The sequence below is a fragment of the Sus scrofa genome, chromosome 12 (assembly GCF_054392235.1).
Source record: "Sus scrofa isolate SSC_HxYL_T2T_F1_AM1 chromosome 12, Sscrofa_HxYL_maternal_Yorkshire_Landrace_v2.0, whole genome shotgun sequence".
Lineage (NCBI taxonomy): Eukaryota > Metazoa > Chordata > Mammalia > Artiodactyla > Suidae > Sus > Sus scrofa.
Genome location: NC_139394.1, coordinates 55,716,772 through 55,737,020, shown reverse-complemented (window position 1 = coordinate 55,737,020; position 20,249 = coordinate 55,716,772). Strand labels below are relative to the sequence as shown.

Sequence of the window (20,249 nt, the reverse complement as noted above, 5' to 3'; positions counted from 1 at the left end):
TCCAGCCAGAGCCTGGTAACATTCCAGGTTGACCCCAAAGCCCGTGACACTTTGACAGAAGTTTCATTCGCTATCCCTGCACCCACAGTGTGTCTAGCTCCTCCCACGGCAACTCTTGGGTCCCCTGCCTGCTCTCCTGTCTTCTCCCCTCATTTGTCCTCACCCCACCCACGCCCCCATTCTAGCCCTCCCCCTGGCTGCCTCCTCTCAGCAGCCATCACACTCAGTCCTCCATCCCAAAGGGATCCTTTCTCAACCACTTGCATCCCGTCCTGCAGACTGTTCTACCCTCACTTCCTCTTCAACCTCTTGAAATCTCGCTTCCACCCTGACCACCTCGCTAAAATGACCTTCTCCATCTGGGTTCCCACACCCCCTAGTCAGTCTAACTGCCTTCTCTCCACCCTCATCCACACTGGTGCCTGGACAGTGTCTGAGAGCGTCCGTCACCTCCATTGCCTTTGAATTCTGGGTCACCAATGACAGGTCTTCATCCCAGCTGTCTTCGTGGGCCACCTGTTTTCACCACCAGCTCCCCTTTCTCCCCTAGGCACCCCAGCCCCAGTGCTCCCCAGACTGCAATTTCAGAGCTTTCCCCTCATTTCTCTAAACTCTGTCCTCACAAACCCACAGCGAACATCATTCTCAATGGTGAAAAGCTGAAAGAATTCCCGCTGAGATCAGGAACAAGACAAGGATGTCCACTCTCACCACTACTCTTCAACATAGTTCTGGAAGTCCTAGCCACAGCAATCAGAGAAGTAAAAGAAATAAAAGGAATCCAAATTGGAAAGGAAGAAGTAAAACTATCGCTATTTGCAGATGACATGATACTATACCTAGAGAATCCTAAAGACTCTACCAGAAAACTGTTAGAGCTCATCCACAAATTTGGCAAAGTCGCAGGATACAAAATCAATACACAGAAATCGACAGCGTTTCTATATACTAACAATGAAAAAGCAGAAAAGGAAATTAGGGAAGCAATCCCGTTTACCATTGCATCCAAAAGAATAAAATACCTAGGAGTAAACCTACCTAAAGAAACAAAAGACCTATACTCTGAAAACTACAAGCCACTGATGAAAGAAATGAAAGATGACACAAATAGATGGAAAGATATACCATGCTCATGGATTGGAACAGTTAACATTATCAAAATGACTATACTACCCAAGGCAATCTACAGATTCAATGCAATCCCTATCAAATTACCAAGGACATTTTTCACAGAACTTGAACAAAATATTTTAAAGTTTGTTTGGAAGCACAAAAGACCCAGAATATCCAAAGACATCCTGAAAAAGAAAAATGGAGCTGGAGGAATCAGGCTCCCGGACTTCAGACTATACTGCAAAGCAAGAGTCGTCAAAACTGCATGGTACTGGCACAAAGACGGAAATATATATCAGTGGAACAGGATAGAAAGCCCAGAATTAAACCCACACACCTACAGCCAACTAATCTATGACAAAGGAGGCAAGAATATACAATGGAGAAAGGACAGCTTGTTCAATAAGTGGTGCTGGGAAAACTGGACAGCCACATGGAAAAGAATGAAATTAGAACACTCCCTAACACCATAAACAAAAATAAACTCCAAATGGATTAAAGACCTAGATATAAGACCAGACACTATCAAACTCCTAGAGGAAAACATAGGCCAAACACTCTCTGACATAAACGGGAGTGGCCCAAAGAAATAGCAAAAAGACAAAAAAATAAAAATTAAAAAAATTAAAAAAATAAACGGCAGCAACATCTTCTCAGATCCACCTATCAGAGTATTGACAATAAAAAGAAAAATAAACAAATGGGATCTAATCAAACTTCAAAGTTTCTGCACAGCAAAAGAAACCCTAAACAACACAAAAAGACAACACACAGAATGGGAGAAAATCTTTGCAAGTGAATCAACTGACAAGGGATTAATCTCCAAAATTCATAAACACCTTCTGCAGCTCCATACCAAAAAAACAAACAACCCCATCAAAAAATGGGCAGAAGATCTAAACAGACAGTTCTCCAAAGAAGACATACAGATGGCCAAGAAACACATGAAAAGATGTTCAGCATCACTCATTATGAGAGAAATGCAAATCAAAACCACTCTGCGGTACCACCTTACACCAGCCAGAATGGCCATCATCCAAAAGTCTACAAACAATAAGTGCTGGAGAGGGTGTGGACAAAAAGGAACACTAGCACACTGTTGGTGGGATTGTAAATTGGTGCAACCACTGTGTAAAACAGTATGGCGATTCCTCAGAAAACTAAACATAGAACTCCCATTTGATCCAGCAATCCCACTCGTGGGCATCTATCCAGAGAAAACCACGACGCACAAAGACACATGTACTCCAACGTTCATTGCAGCACTATTTACAATAGCCAAGACATGGAAACAACCTAAATGTCCATCGACAGAGGAGTGGATCCAGAAGCGGTGGTACATATACACAATGGAATATTACTCAGCCATCAAAAAGAATGAAATACCAGCATTTTTAGCAACATGGATGGACCTAGAAACTACCATGCTAAGTGAAGTCAGCCATACAATGAGACACCAACATCAAATGCTTTCACTGACATGTGGAATCTGAAAAAAGGACAGACGGAACTTTTTTGCAGAACAGATGCTGACTCACAGACATTGAAAAACTTATGGTCTCTGGAGGAGACAGTTTGGGGGGTGGGGGGATGTGCTTGGGCTGTGGGATGGAAATCCTGTGAAATCAGATTGTTATGATCATTATACAACTACAGATGTGATAAATTCATTTGAGTAATAAAAAAATTGGAATAAATAAATAAATAAATAAACTCTGTCCTCTCCCTTACCCCCACCCCAACGGCCTAGCCATTGTTCTAGGCTGCTGACTTCTCCACTCTCTTGCCATCCTTGACTTCTTTCCCTAATTCCAGTCTCACATTCCCAGGGGCACATGGGAACAGGTGTCTCATTGGTGTTCGAGTCTGGATGTCCACACTGAGGTCATCTCATTTCTTTTCCAAAACCTGTTCCTCCTCCTGGACCTCATTTGCCTTGATGATGCTCCTGTCCCAGCAAGGGGGAAACGCTGGGATGGCTTCCTGACCTCCCCTTCTCTTCTTTCCTCTCCTTTATTCTTCCGCTGACACCTCTATTACAGAGTCTCTCTCCTGGACCCCATCCTGAGCCTCTCCCTGCGTTGATGACAGGGTGGGGGAGCCTCTCCCTGCGTTGATGACAGGGTGGGAGGATGAACTCAGGAGCTTGGGGCTGTCTGCAGGCATCTTCCAAGTTCCTTCCTTCGGTCTCATCTTTCCAAACCATGTCTTAGGCCAGAACTTTCTGTAGAAACTGAAAGTGAGTATCCCAGTGCTTCTGCTCAGCCCCTCAGACTCTGAGGAGATGGCCCCTGCCTGCCTCTTGAGCCCTATCTTGCCTTTTTCTTTCCAGAACTTTCCAGGTCCAGCCATACCATTCATCCAGGTCTTCCAAAGAGCCAAGTCCATGCCTATCCTGGGGCTTTCTCCCAGGCTGTGCTCTCTCTCCTGAGATCTTCCCCCCGCTGCCCAGTGTGCATCTGGCTGACCCCCACTTCCATTCCTTTGCTGGGGTCTCCTAATCTAAATTGGGTCCCCCTCCATCACTCTCCACTGAAGAACCAGATTTCTTCATCACAGGTGTGACAACTTCTGTTACACACTCAGTGTTTACTTATTGCCAGCCTCCTTCACTTGATGGTAAGCTCCACAAAGTCAGGGACAAGGTCACATTCTTGCTGGAACCACAGTGCCTACCTGGCACAGTGCCCAGCACATAGTAGGCATTCAAGAAGCACTTGATGAATTAACAAAGTAATGAATGAGAGAAACTAGCATCTGTTGACCCAGGTGGTACAAGAAGGAGGAGTTTCATCTCCATGGACCGTCTCTATGGACTCTCCCTGCAGTGTTTAAGTCACAGGCTCTAGAGTGAGATGACTTGGGTTCAAATCTCAGCTCTACTTCTCATCACCTGGATGACCTGATGGAGTGCAACCCTTCCAGCTCTCTGTTTCTACAGATACCAGATAGATTTAACAGGAGCACAGGCATACCTCCTTCTACTGCACTTTGCTTTATTGTGCTCTGCAGACACTACATCTTTTACAGATTGAGATTTTTGTGGCAACCCTGTGTGTATCGGTGCCCTTTTCCAATAGCATTTGCTCACGTCACGTCTCTATGGCACATTTTGGGAATTCTCACACTATTTCAAACTTTGGCATCATTATCTTTGCTACGATGATGTTAATTTATTTTACTCCTGCAAAGATTATGACTGGCTGAAGGCTCAGATGGTACTCAGCATTTTTTTTTTTTAGCAATGAGGTATTTTTTAATTAAGTTACGTACATTTTTTGTTTGTTTGTTTTTTGTTTTCTTCCTTTTTAGGGCTGCACCTGTGCCATGTGGAAGTTCCCAGGCTAGGGGTCAAATTGGAGCTGCAGCTGCCGGCCTATATCACAGCCATAGTAACACTGGATCCGAGCCACATCTGTGACCTATGCTGCAGCTTGTAGCAATGCCAACTCCTTAACCCAATAAGCGAGGCCAGGGATCAAACCTGCATCCTCACAGACACTATGTCGGGTTTTTAACCCTCTGAGCCACAATAGGAACATGGTTGTTGTTGTTGTTGCTGTTGTTGTTTTAAGACATAATGCTATGCCTACATAATAGACTACAATATTGTATAAACCTAACTTTCATACGATCTGGGAGACCAAAAAATTCATGTGACATGTGCTATTCACTATGTTGCAGTGGTCTGGGACCAAACCTGCAATATCTCAGAGGTGTACCTGTATTTAGCATATAGGGTTGTTTGTGAAGATCAGCTGATACATATAAAAAGCTTCGCACTACGGCTGGTGCCTAGTGAGTGGGGTCATTATTATTATCATTATTTTTATTTATTTCTTTATTTTTGTCTTTTTAGGGCCGCCCCCACGACATATTGAGGTTCCTGGAGCTGTAGCTGCCAGCCTACGCCACAGCTCATAGCAACACCGAATCCTTAAGCCACTGAGCAAGGCCGGGGATCGTACCTGTGTCCCCATGGATGCTAGTCAGATTTGTTTTCGCTGAGCCATGACGGGAACTCTGGGTCATGATCATTATTGTTACTATTTTTCTTGATCTGTGAGAAGAACCTATAGACACGTAGACAGGGTTTGCTGGAAAGGTAGAGGAACCAGGAGGAGGTGGTTTACGAAGCTTCTGGAACATGGATTAGGATGGGATACAGAGCAGAGTAGCTGGTGGAAAAGGCGGAAGTTTAGAGCTCTCCTTAAGTCAGATTCATACAGACTCCGAACACCTATGGAATTAATTACTACTCTATTATTGTCTTTTTCTCTATGAGTTACTTTATTAATTGAGATAAAAGTCACATAATATAAAATTAACCATTTTACAGTTCAATTCACTTGCATGTAGTACATTTCACAATATTGCATCACCAACACCTCTATCTAGTGCTAAAACCTTTTCATGATTCCCCAAAGAAGCAATTAAGCGGTGAGAGATTATTTTCACAACTTTCATTGGCTTGTAATTTTAGATTTACGGAAGAGCTGCAACGATGGCTCAGACTCACCTTCCACGTACACTTATCAAACCTGAGAGTTAACATTGACACAAAATTAAAGACTTTTAATGATCATTTTCTTGGGCCACCCCCATGGCACGTGGAAGTTCCCAGGCCAGGGATCAAACCTGTGCCACAGCAGCAACCTAAGCCACAGCAGTGACAATGCCAAATCCTTAACCCACTGCACCATCAGGGAACTCTCTAAACTACAGACTTTGATTGGGATCTCTCCAGGATCTCCACAAATGTCCTTTTTTTCTGTTTCACCATCAAACCCAGGATACCACATTGCATTTGGAGGGATTATTTTTGAGAGCCAAATAGTCAAAATCAAGTCATGACTCCTCAGGTTTGGAATCATTCCTTAGTGAAGTTTTGCATCATTCTGTCCCTGAGTCCCCTGAGGCTCACCTTGACCCAGAGGAGAGGTTTCCATTGGGCCCATCAGCTATGAACCCTTCACATACCACCAAGGGTCTGCAGGGGAGATGAGCACCGTGTCTCCTCTAAGAATCACGTCTAACATGGTCAGCGTTTCCCCTGCACTGATGCCTGGGCACCTTCCCACCCACACTCCACCTTCCCCTGGGCGTCACTCTGGAGAGGCCAGCTGCAAACAACTTGGGAAACTCAATGGCTTAGGCCATCAAGGTACATACCTTACCTGCCTGTCCTGCCCCTCGGGGCTTCTAGCATCTGGCTCCACACTCTCCCCCTTGAGACCTAAGCTTATGGGGCCTTGCTTTCCGGAGATTTGCACGTCTGAAAGGCACTGCTTGTGGGGTTTGCACTAGTATTTATTTATTTTTTTTTTTCTTTTTTCTTTTTAGGACCACATCTGCAGCATGTGGAAGTTTCCAGGCCAGGGACTGAATCAGAGCTACAGCCGCTGGCCTCCCCCACAGCCACAGCAACGCTAGATCCAAACCGCATCTGCGACCTACACCACAGCTCATGGCAACACCAGATCCTTAACCCACGGAGCAAGGCCAAGGATCAAACCCATGTCCTCATGGATACTAGTGGAGTTCTTAACCTGCTGAGCCACAACTCCTGCACCAGCATCTAAATATTGCAGTCCCAACCTGAGACACATCATGTCCACTCAAGCTGCTTGGTCGGAACTAGTCACATAGCTGCATCCACTCAAGCTGCTTGGTTGGAACTAGTCACATAGCTGCATCCAAGCAAAGAGAGCCGGGAAGCATGATGCCTGGAAGTGTGGAGAGTGGACTGTTGGGCAAAGAACCCAAAAGACCGTCTCTCCCAAAGGATGGCAGTGAAAGGTGGGTCTGCAACCTGCCTCCCCAAAGGCAGGTGAGGTGACTTTGGGCTCTGAGGAGCCTGTGTGCCTCCTTTGGGGTCCTGGAACCACTCACGGGGCTGAACTGGGGCAGTTGTGAGGAGGCAGAGGAGAGCGGGCGGGGCCTGGGCAAAGATGAAGAAACCACACTTCTAACCTCAGACGCTCAGCCTGATGCAAGAGACCACATATAGAATCAAATAACCTGGGCCCAGAGCACCGCATAAACCTGAGGAATCCCACCACGCTCCTAAGACAGCGTGTGCCTGTACCACTCAGGCAATTTTTTCCACAGATATTTATCAAGTCCTGACCACACACCAAATCCCACACCTCCTAGAGTCACCTAAGATTTACTGTCTATATGCAGGGCTTGGTGCTTTAATGTATCTAATCCCATCCAATGTGTAGGTGGCAGATATGTAGAGGGTTAAATAGAGGTCCCCCAAATATAGGTTTACATCCTAACTTCCAGAACTTCCAAGTGTAACCTTGGTGGGGTGGGGGGAAGGGTCTTGGAAGAAGGAATTAAATTAAGGATCTCAGCATGAGATCATCCTGGATTATCCGTAAATCCAATGACAAGTGTCCTTATAAGAGAGAAAAGGAGGAGACACACGGGACAGGTCCCTGGAAGATGAGGCAGAGATGGGGAGATGAGCCACAAGCCAGGGAGGCCTGGAGATGCTGGGAGCCGAAAGAGACAAAAGGAGATGCTAAAAAGAGACCTCTCCTCCAGGGTTGTTTTGAGAGTGAAAGGAGTGGGTGAGAGGACCTATGACAGGTTGTCAGAGCCGTGCCAGGGACGAGCAAGCACAAGGACACAGCTCCTGTTATAACCGCATGTCTGCAGAACTCTTGGTTCCCCCTTTTCTCTCTCTCTCTCTCTTTTTTTTTTTTTTCAGACCCGTACCTGTGGCATATGGAGGTTCCCAGGCTAGGGGTCAAATCAGAGCTACAACTGCTGCCCTAAGCCACAGCCACAGCCACGCCAGACCCAAGCTGCATCTTTGACCTATACCACACTTGTGGCAACGGGCCAAATCCTTAATCCCATGAGCAGGGCCAGGGATTGAACCCACGTCCTCATGGATACTTGTCGGGTTCTTCCCCTGCTGAGCCTCCATGGGAAGCCCTCCCGCATTCTCTTGCTCTGTCTCCATCCCCATCCCCTCCAGGCCAGGGCCCCCACCTTCGACACTAATGGCCTTTTGGAACTTACGACACTTCACAATGAGGACTGGTCCATGCACTGCAGGATTTTTCTGGGTTCCCTGGCTTCCACCCATCAGATCACTGTAGCACCACTCCCCTGCCCTTCAAGTCATTAAATATCAAAGTTAGCTCCCTCTTGCCAAACTTGGGAGAGAAAATCACCCCTGGTTGGGAACTGCTGCCTTTCGCACTTGGGCCTCGTGATGGAGCCCTGCTTGCAGCTGGGTTTGGAGACAGATCTGGTTTTCAGGCCTGAAGCTGCGGAACTGTCATGCAGTGACCTTCAGTGAAGGGCTTGAGACCCCCAGAGCCCAGGGCAAGAGAGGCAGGACATTAAGCAAATGGGCCTTCGATGTTGGAGAGCCTTGGAGCCCAAGCTCTAGTCTTGAACTTTTCTGAGCCTCCATTTCCACCCTATAAAATGGGAATCATCACAATATCAGCCTCACATAATGGTTACAGGCATGAAATGAAAAATTCGCTATAAAGAGATCAGTGGAATGCTGGGCAGAGTCAGCATCTGGTCGGTATTGCTTATCACTATTTTCACCCTTATTTTCATCCCAGTCTGGTGAGCTGACCCATAAAGGGATACAAAGGAAAAGCATCTATTCTGAACGGCTGCAAAGGCTCCCCAATCAAATCAGAGCATTCAGTGGCCAGCGGTCATATAAAACACACATGCCCAGGATGGGGGTGGGAGCTGGGTGTGTAATGTGATTTAAAGCGAAGTCTTTCTGGGGCAGAAGGAAAGTGTGAGAGATTTACATTGATGTGACAAAGACTCCCGAAAGCAGCCTGTTCTCCCACGGCCTGAAATGATGATATTCGCTGCTGGCAGACGTAGCTGAATTGGAAAAAGAGAGACTTCGGCCTCTGATTGTCACTTCATCTTCTCCCGTGGCTGTCATCCAAAGGGCTGAAGTGAGAGCCCTCCATGGGGGCGGCTCCCAGCATCTCTGGCCTCCTGATTTTCCCCTTATAAAGTACGATTGATGAGAAATACATAGATTTGGTCATTTCGATGACCAAAGTGTATTTCTCATGTATATTTGGTCTTCATCCACTGTTCCTGGCTCACAGCTCCAGAACACTTGGAATTTCCTAAGTGAGGAGCTTGATAAAGGTTTCTTTTGTTATGTTAATGTAGTGGCTTTTGGACCTCACCTAAGGATGGGGTTGGGTTGCCAGTGGAGCCAACCATTTATTTAGAGTCTTACTGTCAGGGCTCCTGGGAGGGAGAGAGGCTGGAGGCTGGATTAATCACTAATGGTGAATGATTTAATCAATTGTGACTCTTCGAGTTTCTGCTGTGGCTCAACAGGTTAAGAACATGCAGGTTTGATCCTTGCCCTTGCTCAGTGGGTTAAGGATCCGGTGTTGCCACAAGCTGAAGAAGCAGCTCGGACTGGCGTTGCTATGACTATGCCTGTGGCGTAGGCCAGCAGCTGCAGCTCCAATTCGACCTCTAGCCTGGAAAATTCCATATGGTGCAGGTGTGGCCCTAAAAAAGCAAAAAACAAACAAACAAACAAAAAACCCCAAAACAAACAAACAAACAAAAAAACCCTAAACCCCAATCCAAACAACAGCAACAAATATGTGTCTCTTTAATGAAGCCTCCATACAAACCCCAAAGGAAGGGTTGGGAGCTTCTGGGTTGGGGGACATGTGGCCATTTGGGGGCAGTGGTGCCTGGAAAGGGCATAAAAGTTCCACCCCCTTTCTTCATGCCCTGTCCTGTGCATCTCTTCCATCTGGCTGCTCCTGAGTTACAGCCTTTTATCATAAACCAGTAATCTAGTGAGTAAATGTTGCTCTGAGTTCTGTGTCCAGCAAATCAGTCAAACCCAGGAGTAGGTCACGAGACCCTTGGATCTGTAGCCCATCGCTCTGATGCACAGGTAACAGCCTGAACTTGGGTGTCCGAAGTTGGGGCTGGGGGTGGGGCGGCAATTTTGTAGGAATAAAACTCTTAATCTTATCAGCCCTTAACCTGTGGGATCTGATTCCATCTTCAAGTACATAGTGTCTGAACTGGATTGAATTCTTGGACACCAGTAGGATGTCGTTGGTGTGGGGGAAGTCACCCCCACATTGGAAACTGGATCTCAGAAAACCAAAAGACCTCCTCTCCTGCATAAAAGCCTAAGGAAGATGTCGAGAAAAGGGCTCAGACCCTGGAATTGAGGCAGGAGATTGAGGGGGAGGTCCCCAGACTAAGCAACTGGAATCTGTCGCCTATGGACAGATACTTCAAGATAAAGGTTACGGCAGGAGCAAGGAGGAGCAGCGTCCTGCATGGATCAAAGATAAGGGACCATGTAGCTCTCATGCTTGGGGTCAAGGAGACCCCCGGAACTACACATGTGCAGAAAGATTCCTCAGGGGTCAGAGAAGGGAGAGGCACCAGAGCATAGGACATTCTGTCAACTTCCCAGAAGTTGTGCTAGAATCCAGCTTGGCTAAAAGATGCTCGTGCACACAGGGAAGGCCCTGAGTCAGGCTAAACAAGTCAGGCTAAACAACATGGACCCAAGCCCAGACGGAGCAAGATGATTGGCCAGAGGAAGCCCAGAGGGACTGCCTCCAAAGCCCAGAGGGACTGCCTTCTTCTTTCTGTCTGGTCTGTCTGTCTCTCTGTCTTCTGCCCCCTGCCCCCCAGCCTGCCCATGCTTCCTCTGAGCCTCTCTTCTCTCTTAATAAACACTTTATTTGCTTCACTACTCTCCCTCTCTTTGAAATATTTTTTCTCCAAAGGGACAAGGATTGGGGACCTACACCAAGTGGTTAAGGTTCAGCGCTCTCACCCCACAGCCACCTGAGAACAGAATGGAGCCGTTGGAGTTTGAATTGTGCTTCCGCACCTCACTAGCTGAAAAAAATGCCACATGCCACCTGACTCTACAAGAATGAAGTCACTGGCCATGCAGTCTCCGCTGACCCTTAACACCCCCTGAAAGGAGTTCAGGGAGGAGACCAGGAGCTCTATGCTCTGGGAAAACTGGTGGAACCAGTTCCTTTTCTCATCCTGAAGGGATATTGAAAGGGCCCTGCATCCTAGTGCCCAAATGTCCTTTGTGAATTGTGAATCGGAATTGTGACTGGAGGGATTGGCATTTTCTCTGTCCCAGATTCAGGAGTTTTCAGGGATCTGATCCTTACACCTCTTCCCATCTGGAAAGACCTGTCCTTTTCCCAACACAGCAGGCAGGCATGCTGGGCCTTCCACCAACCCCCCCACCTGCCTGCCAGCAGTATGTTTAAACAAGGCTCCTACAAGCCCTGGCCCCGCTGCCAGCAGTCGACCTAGTTTCATTTCAGCTCCCTTAAAAGAAAGCGTTATCCCAGTTCGCTCTGTGTAGTCTGACAAATGTGTCTCTTTATTAGGGTGAACCTGGCCCTTGGAGGCAGAGGAGCAGGTCACGTGCTGGTGAGGTTGCCATGGAAATTATTCACTTTTATTGAATTATTCATTTGTGCAGTCCACCTAGAACGCTCCCCCAAGGCTCAGGGCTGTGACAGACAGACACTTGGACAGAGAGAGGGGTGCCTCTGGCCCCTTCACATTTCGTCGCTGTCTGAGAGCCACCGATGGCAGGACAAAGCAGAGTACTGGGGCCAGAGACCCTGGCCTCCCTCCCCGCTCAGTTCCAGGCAACAGCCATCCCCCAGAGCGACGTCTCATGCAGACTCTCCCTCCAGACTGCCAGGGTTCGAGTCTCCTTTCTCCCACTCCCCCTGTTTTTGCAACTGGAAAAATGGGACTAGAAAGCTGCCGACCTCCCAGGGTTGTTATTACATCTTAGACTTTATATACTTAGACTTTATATAGAGACACACTAAGAATAACTTTAGCTTTTCTTCTTTTCTTGCAAATTGTGTGATCATGGATGTCAGTTTTCCCCATCTGTAAAATGAAGATGCCAGGCCACAAGAGCTCTAAGGAGGCTTCCAGCCCTGATATTTGCAATGGACAGTGGAGCCACATGGCAATTTCTTGCCTGAATTGCTAAGTTTCTGGGGGGACACAAAATCTATGTCTCCCTTTGTCCTCTTCCCAGATGTAGTCACAGGTCAGAGTCATGAAGACCCAAAGGAGCCCAGTTCGAATGTCAAAGTCAAGGCAAGAAGGGTGGGTTCTGCATCCCTTTAACTCCCCTGGGCTAAGCAGTGTCACCTGCAGAGGCTATTGTACCATCACCAGCCTAAGGAACCAGGTCCTTGCTACTAACATCACCACCACTTTCTGCAACCTGCACGGAGCATCCGGGCATATGCTGGTACTGCCTTCAAATAACCGATTCTCAGTAGAATGGGGAAAAAGAAAAAAAAAATGGTATTTTTGGCTTTTGGTGTTCTAGCCTGAGGCCATTTTTTTAAAAAAGTGGCCAACTGCAATGGATGTGTAAAGATATAAATGGAAGAATTATCACAGAAGTATTGGAAGTCATCTAAATGCAGGTCAGTAAGGGAGTAGCTACATACACTGCTAGTTTTTCTCCAATAATTTACCACCTAGACATTAAAAAGAGTGAATCAGATGTATACTTATTGACAAGCCATGATGCATAAGCCACAGGACTGAGCTTGAAAAAAAACAGCAAGTGCAAAAAAAAAAAAAAAAGAAAAAAAAAAAAACCCATTTAAATAAAACCTAAAACATAAATACATATCCCAGATACCTAGGGCCAGCCTACAGCTTCATATCCAGAGAAGGGTGCCTAGAACCCAAATCCACAAACCAGAGAATCCCTCATCCTAATGTTTCTTCGAATTCCCAAAGGACTTTTGTTCACGTGGTTCCCTCTTCCCGCCACCCCCCCCCATCCTTCTGCTGAAATAGCTCAAGTTTGGGACTGTCTTACTGTCTCGTGTCCCAAGTGTAGTTGCACAACATGACGACCCAGATATGGATTCAGTTCCCTCCTATTGTGCTCCCCCAACATCACTCACACTAGACTAGTGTAAGGCTAATGGAAGTTTCTTGAAGGCTTTTCATAGCAACAAAGCAAGCAACTGAAATTCAGTGATTAGGTGTCTCTGTTTTTCAGAAGTACCTTGGCCACTCCCAGGCTCAGGGATTCCAGCCCCCTGCTGGGTTGGGTTTTCCTCCTTTATTTTTCTATTTTCAGCTCTATGGCTCTCTCTAGCTCTTCGTCTTTTTTTTTTGCTTTTTAGGGCCGCATGTGCAGCATATGGAAGTTCCCAGGCTAGGGGTCCAATCGGTGCTACAGCTGCCGGCCTACACCACAGCTCACAGCAACGCCAGATCCTTAACCCACTGAGCGACGCCAGGGATTGAACCCACAACCTCATGGTTCCTAGTTGGATTCATTTCCGCTGCGCCACGACAGGAACTCCTCTCTCCAGCTCTTGAATGGCCCTGGGAGTGTCAAGCTCTTCTCACTTTAGGAAGCAGAGCAGTTCGGTCCTTAGCTGCCCTCTGCCCCCAAATTCGGATCTAGGCCACCCTGGCAAACCCATCAAGAGGCTCAGGGTCAACTCCCAACAGGCCTCTCACTAAACAAAACCACTGTCCTTCAAAAACAGCTGGGGCTATAGATGGCAATGTTTTACATGCACGCGCGCACACAGACACGTGAATAAAGATTAGCCTGGAACCATGTTCATCCAAATATTAACAGTGGTCATTTGGGGGGTGACTTTACTGGCCTATTCTTCTTCTATAAGTATTTTTGTATTACTTTGATTTCCTGACATGAGCACATATGAGGTTCATAGTCTGAGCAGAGAACAGGAAATGCGGTTTTCCTTTGGAGGAAGACAATGTTCTCTGTGACAGGGAAGGCCTGACTCATGTGCTCATCCCTGCCCCCCATCTCCTCCCGCCACCTCCCCCCTGCCCCCCGTAACCCCTGCACATTCATTTTGCATCTTATCTTCCAAAAGCCCTGGGGGTCATCCAGCCATTACCCAGACTTCACTCCTGACCCCTGATCAGACTCCTCTCAGCTCCTTCTTACCTGTCCCAGCCGTGGCACGGAGGCATCAGCTAGCCAACCCCAGGTCTGCCAGGAGCCCAGTCAAAACTGACCTCCCTGCCCCCCACAAACATTCTGAGAACCACCAGAGCAAGGGCCCCAGGCTCACCAGTGAAGGTATTGGCCCCCTCCACCCCATTTCTTTTCTTTTCTTTTTTGGCCACCACGCAACACATGGAATTCCCAGGCCAGGGATCAGATCCAAACTGCAGTTGTGGCCTAGATCCTTTAACCCACTATGCCAGGCCAGGGACTGAACCTGTGTCCTAGTAGCTGCAGAGATGCTACTGATCCAATTGTGCCACAGCAGGAACTCCTCCCCTCTCACCCCATTCCTGCAGAAACTCTTAAACTGAGCCATGCATAGAACAATTGAATTTACCAGGAACAAGGCTCATCGTGGGGGCATCACAGGAGCAGAGCCCCAGTGAAGGGGTACAGATCTGGAGGGACACCCCAGCAGGAAAGGGGGAGGGGCATCCAGAGGTCAAGCGAGCTCACAGGGTCTCCAACATCACACCCTTGCTGACATGCATGGAATTGCTGCTGTTACTGGTGTCCTCTGGGTGAAATGTCACTTCTTGCTGAAGTGACAGGAGATTGGGAATGTTGCCAAGAAACTCATTAAAAAAAAAGCCATCAAGAAGGGAAGATAAAGATTCAACAATTAGGTGTGAAGTTCGAGATCTAGAGGAGGTTTCAGACTTCTGTCTGCCCATCCCTAACCTGGCCAGGATTTCTGCTCAAAGACCTGTCTGAGACTAGCTGAATCATGCAAATTAAAATAGGATTTAAAATCCATCCCCCGTGATACCCAGCCCTGAGCCATCAGCAGTGGGCATTCGATACCCTTTTGTTGAACCAAGTTCTTCTGGAATCACCCTTCCCTCCTTTTAAAAATCACCGTTTATCCAGAGTCTTCTGTGGATCAGGCACTATGCCATGTGCTTTACCCATGTCACAGCCCTGCAAACCATCACACAGGTAAGTGTTATTGCCCACTCTTGTAACAGATGAGGAAACTGTATCCCACAGAGATGAACATAAGTAACTAGCCAAAGGCCCCTTTAGCCCATGAGTCAACTACTGTGGCAATAATGCTTTGTAACAAATGATCTGAAACTCCATCAACAAGCATTTCCTTCTCCCTGGTAGCTGGGGCTCTGCTGGGTTTGCCTCCAGGTTCTGGGCTGGTCTCTTTCAGGAGCCTCTCATCCTCCTGGGATCCGTGGTTACCCAGAACACATGCCCCTGCACCAGACGGTAGAAGAGCAATGTGCCAAGACAAGACATGCAAATACCTAACAGCCCATTGGCAAAACGAAGCCTCATGGCCAAGCCCCACATCAATGAGAAAGGGAAATCTATTTTACCTCTTCTGCTGGGAGCTACTGCACAGTCTAGGGCAGAGGGCATGGGGACATACCTTTGGCGGCAGGAGGGAAGGAACAGAAACAACATAAATCTACCTACGTTGAGAGGTGACGCCGGGCCAAACCCAGATCCTTCAGATGCCAAAACCAACCATCATTCCATCTCTGTCCTCTGTCTCCTCTGCGGACATGGGTGGTTTGGAGGCAGGAGCCTGAAAGAATTAGCAGCCCTTAGGTGGAACGTGGGCAGGGTGCCTGGGGCATCCTGTTGTGCAATCGGTTGCCCTGGAGGAAGAGGGCTGTGGACCTTGGACTTGACCAGGTGGGGAGCCAGGGAGTGGAAACCAGTGCCCTCCGCCAGAGCCAAGTTCAGCAGCTGCACTTGTTCCCTGCCCACCAGGGGCCACTGAAAGTGCTCACTCACCCCCAGCTTCTGAGGAAGAGTGTGCCCCAACATCTGGAACAGTGCCCCTCTATGTCTAGGGGTGACATCCCCCACAATAGTTCGTGCAGTGTCTGAAACTACCAGGGGACAATATCACCACTGTCTGGGACAATTAATTTCCAACATCTAGAGCTCAAGATACCCCTAAGTGGATGTGACAGTCGCAGGGAAGAGCCAGAGTCCCAGGCATGGGGTCTGATGTCCAGTCTCAACCCTGATGCTGATTTGCTCGTTTCTGGGCCTCGAACTCCTTATCTGTAAAAAGGGGGAGAGGTAGGCTGCTGTGTGTGTCTGACAGCTTCCCAGGCCGCATGTTTCCGGGTCCCAGGAAGCCAGTGTGCTGGTGACGATACTCCAGACTCCATGTGTGACTGTGCGGGATCAGTGGGCTCTGTCTGCCTTTTTGTCTCCCTCCAACCTCATTCATCCCTGTCACTCAACAGCCACGACTCCAAGTCTTCGATTCTAGATGAACCCAGGGCAATCGGGAAGAGCAATGACTGGGGAGGGGGGTCTTGCCATTGCTGTCCTTCTGGCTGGGAGCAGGGCTCAGGCTGGATTGTTCGGCCTGACGAGCTCAGAGCAGCCCAGTTCCGGGGCTTCATCCCAGAAGGCCACATCCCTCTTAGAGAGTCGGTGAGGGAAACCAGCGGACGTGTGAGCATGGAAGGGGCAACAAGGCATGGCGGGCAGCAGCAGGGTAGCTCTTGCTGCTTCGGGTGGGAGCCGCAGACCGGCAGCAGCAGCCTCCCGTGAGAGCAAGTTAAAAATGCAGACTCTCAGCCCCACCTCAGAACTCCCAATCCAGAATCTGTCCTCAACAAGATCACTGGGCGATGTGTTGGGCACCTTACGGTTTGAGAAGAGCCGATGACGCAGAGCCCAGACCTGTTCTTTTCCACTCAGATCCCTTTACCATTTTTCCTATTCACAGGCTCCTCCAGTGCCTGCATCCCAGCTGCCCACACCTGCATCTTTACTGGAGGGCTGTCTTTGGGATGCTCCAAGGCCCCTTAGCCTGCCATTCAGAGAGCCAGAAGGACCTGGACATTTACATCCTCTCAGGAGCAGCCCCTTAACCCAGAGTTTGCAGAAGCTTCACAGTTCAGGGAGCCCTTAATGTCTCAGTATTTTTTCACAGCTCTTACTCCAAGGCCAAAAGAACTACCCTGCAGTTCCATCATTAAGTGGTGAGAGCCACACACCAAGTATTTATATCTTAACAAGGTAGTAGCTATTTGAAAATTACAATGTATATAAATTAAAACAAAAATATAATATTCCTGTTTCATTCATCAATAACCATAGTTTCACATCAACGGGACACAGGTGCCTGTTGGGCACTCACAACTTTTCAGTTTGTTTTTTTTGTTTGTTTTTTTTTTTTTTTTTTTTTTTTTGCTTTTTAGGGCTGCACCTGCGGCATGTGGAAGTCCCCAGGCTAGGTATCAAATTGGAGCTGCAGCTGCCAGCCTTCGACACAGCCACACAGGATCCGAGCTGCATCTGCAACCCACACCACAGCTCACAGCAATGCCAGATCCTTAACCCACTGAGTGAGGCCAGGAATGCAGTCTGAATCCTCATAGATACTAGTTGGGTTTATAACCTGCTGAGCCACAATGGGAATTCCCAACTTTTCAGTTCTTAGATAGGACACCACCCCCTCGTTTCCTTTCTCGTGCTGATTTTCACACAGTACCTGCTTTTGATCACAGCTGCCAGTTTCACCTAACAGCCAGTATTGTGAAGATATGATATCAGCCAAAAGAAAGGGCAATCTAACACTGAAACTGCGAACTATGTCAAGTGTGGTGTCTGACAGATGTAGTTGTGTGGTCCTCTAAATTAAAATATCCCAAGGCACTCTGGGTGCCTCAGCACATGGCTTGGGAACCATGGCCTGACTTGGATGGAGTGGGTTGGGGTATACACACCCCAGCTCCCTTGCCCTGACAGCGCCAACCATGAGAAGCGACCTGCACTGTCTGCTCTCGGACGGAACCATTTCCCCTCTGCCGGACTTGGTCTCCATCCTTCTCTTTCTCTGCCCTTCCCCATCTCACATCTGCACTCCACTGTTTTCTCCTGGGAAAGGACATCTCTTTCCCAGGAATCGTCATCTCAAGACCTGCTTCTGGGGAGTTCTCATTGTGGTGCAGTGGAAACAAATTCAACTAAGATCCATAAGGATGTGGGTTTGATCCCTGGCCTCGCTCAGTGGGTTAAGGATCTGGCATTGCCGTGAGCTATGGTGTAGGTCGCAGACATGGCTCACATCCCATGTTGCTGTGACTGTGGCGGAGGCCAGCAGCTGCAGCTCCGATTGGACCCCTAGCCTGGGACCTTCCATATGCTTCGGGTGTGGCCCTAAAAAGCAAAAAAAAAAAAAAAGCTGGTTTTGGAGAACCCAGCCTAAGAGAAAGGTAACCAGGAAGGTGTGTGTGTGTGTGTGTGTGTGTGTGTCTGTTGAGGGGTTGGGGAGTTAGGAGGGAGATGTTATCAACTGGGGAGGCTGTGGGCACCTCACCTTGCTTGGGGGCAGTGATCAAGTCAAGGAAAACTAACGAAGTAGAATTAGCAGCTTCAGTCACTGCCTCGATAGGGCTGCTGAGAAAGTCTCAGGCCAGGCCGAGTTCACCCTTGCATGGAGATGCCACTGACAGTCACCTGCAGACCAAAGCTTAGGGCGGATTTGGGGGACACTCTCAAGTGTATCTTCCCCCAAGTTGAGCTCAAGCCCTGGAATCCTGATTCCAAATAAAGGAGACAGTGGAGCAGGCAAACTTCTCCACCCACTTTTTAAAAAAGGCTCTGTTTAAATGTGCACTTGATGTGCTGTTCCCAGCTTCATTAACCCCCTAATAATTATACTAATTACTGCACACTCTCTGTGTAAGGACGTGTTCAGAAACCCCAGCTCGTGCTTGGCTTCAGACACAGACAATGTGTTCCTCCGGCGCGCAGTGTTGCCGGTACACCCCGCGATGCTGTAGGCAAACAGAGGCCGCACCTGTTGAATGTCATTGCTGGGGTGGCACAGCTTGAGCGGCTGGCAAGCGATCCCAGCGGCAGAGCCACACGCAACTGAGCCCAGATACCCAAGACCGGGGGCCTCATGGCTTTTGTTCTCTGAGGGGCCAGTGAGTAGGAGGGTCATTTGCCGAGGGCCCGTCCTGGGGGAACAGGAGCTGGGCTAATTGTCCTCCCAGCTAACAACTCATTCACTCCCCACAACAATCTTGAGATGTGGCAGCCCCACTTTACAGGCAAGAAATCTGAGGCTCAAATACATCTTTTTATTCATTCACACGTGATGGTTAATTTTATGTGTCAACTTGATTGGGCCATGGGGTGCCCAGGCAGTGGGTCCAGCATTACTCTGGATGTTTCCATGAGGGTGTTTTTATTTTTTTCTTTTTATGGCTGCATGTGTGGCATATGGAAGTTCCCAGGCTAGGGGTCGAATCAGAGCTGCAACTGATGGCCTACACCACAGCCACAGCAACACTGGATCCAAGCTGCCTCTGCAACCTACACCAGTGGTTGCAACGCTGGATCCTTAACCCACTGAGGGAGGCTAGGGACCAAACCTGCATCCTCACAGACACTATGTCAGGTTCATAACCCACTGAGCCACAACGGGAACTCTGTGATGGTGTTTTTAGATGAGATGAACATTTAAACTGGTGGACTTGGGTGAAACAGACCGTCCTCCCTAATGTGTGTGGGCCTCATCCAAGCCACTGAGGCCCTGAACAGAACAAGAGACGATCCTAGCCTCCATCGCTGGGGGGGCTCTGCCCCAAGACCACAGCCAGGAAAAGGCAGAGAAGGACAAGAACCCAAGTCCATGTGTCTCCAGAACCTATGTTTCCCCTGCTGCCACTCCATGCTGCTCCCCGGGGAGGTGGGGGTACTGTGGTGTCAGAAACATGGAACGCTGTCTATTTTGGAGCCCACGCCCTGGGCAACCTGTGCCCCCTACATGTTAAAACGAGCCTACACAACACTGTAAATCAACTATACTTAAAAAAAAAAAAAAAAAAAAAAAGACAAGACACATCCAACTGGAGTTCCCTGGTGGCTCAGTGGGTTAAGGATCCAGTGTTGTTACTGCTGTGGCTCAGGTCACTGCTGTGGCTCGGGTTTGACCCCTGGCCTGGGATCCCCGCTGTGGAATGCAGAGCAGACATGAGCTGTGATTCATGGGCAGTTCCAACGTTTAGGCTGGAACTGGATCCCAAACTGTGACAAAGTGGTGGGGGAGGGGGGGTCCTGC

At 48.4% G+C, this 20,249-nt stretch overlaps 1 protein-coding gene across 2 annotated transcripts in view; it reads right to left on the bottom strand.

Annotated features, from left to right (window-relative positions):
* Window positions 1-20,249, bottom strand: part of LOC146398355 (uncharacterized) — a 246,098-nt gene that overhangs the window by 43,965 nt on the left and 181,884 nt on the right. For both annotated transcript variants that reach the window (XR_014821618.1, XM_084985733.1), the window contains one exon: window positions 15,623-15,734. Coding sequence is in view for 1 of the 2 variants with exons in the window: in XM_084985733.1 (XP_084841859.1) it covers window positions 15,623-15,734 (112 nt within the window). In the remaining variant the exon portion in view is untranslated. The remainder of the gene's footprint in view (window positions 1-15,622; window positions 15,735-20,249) is intronic.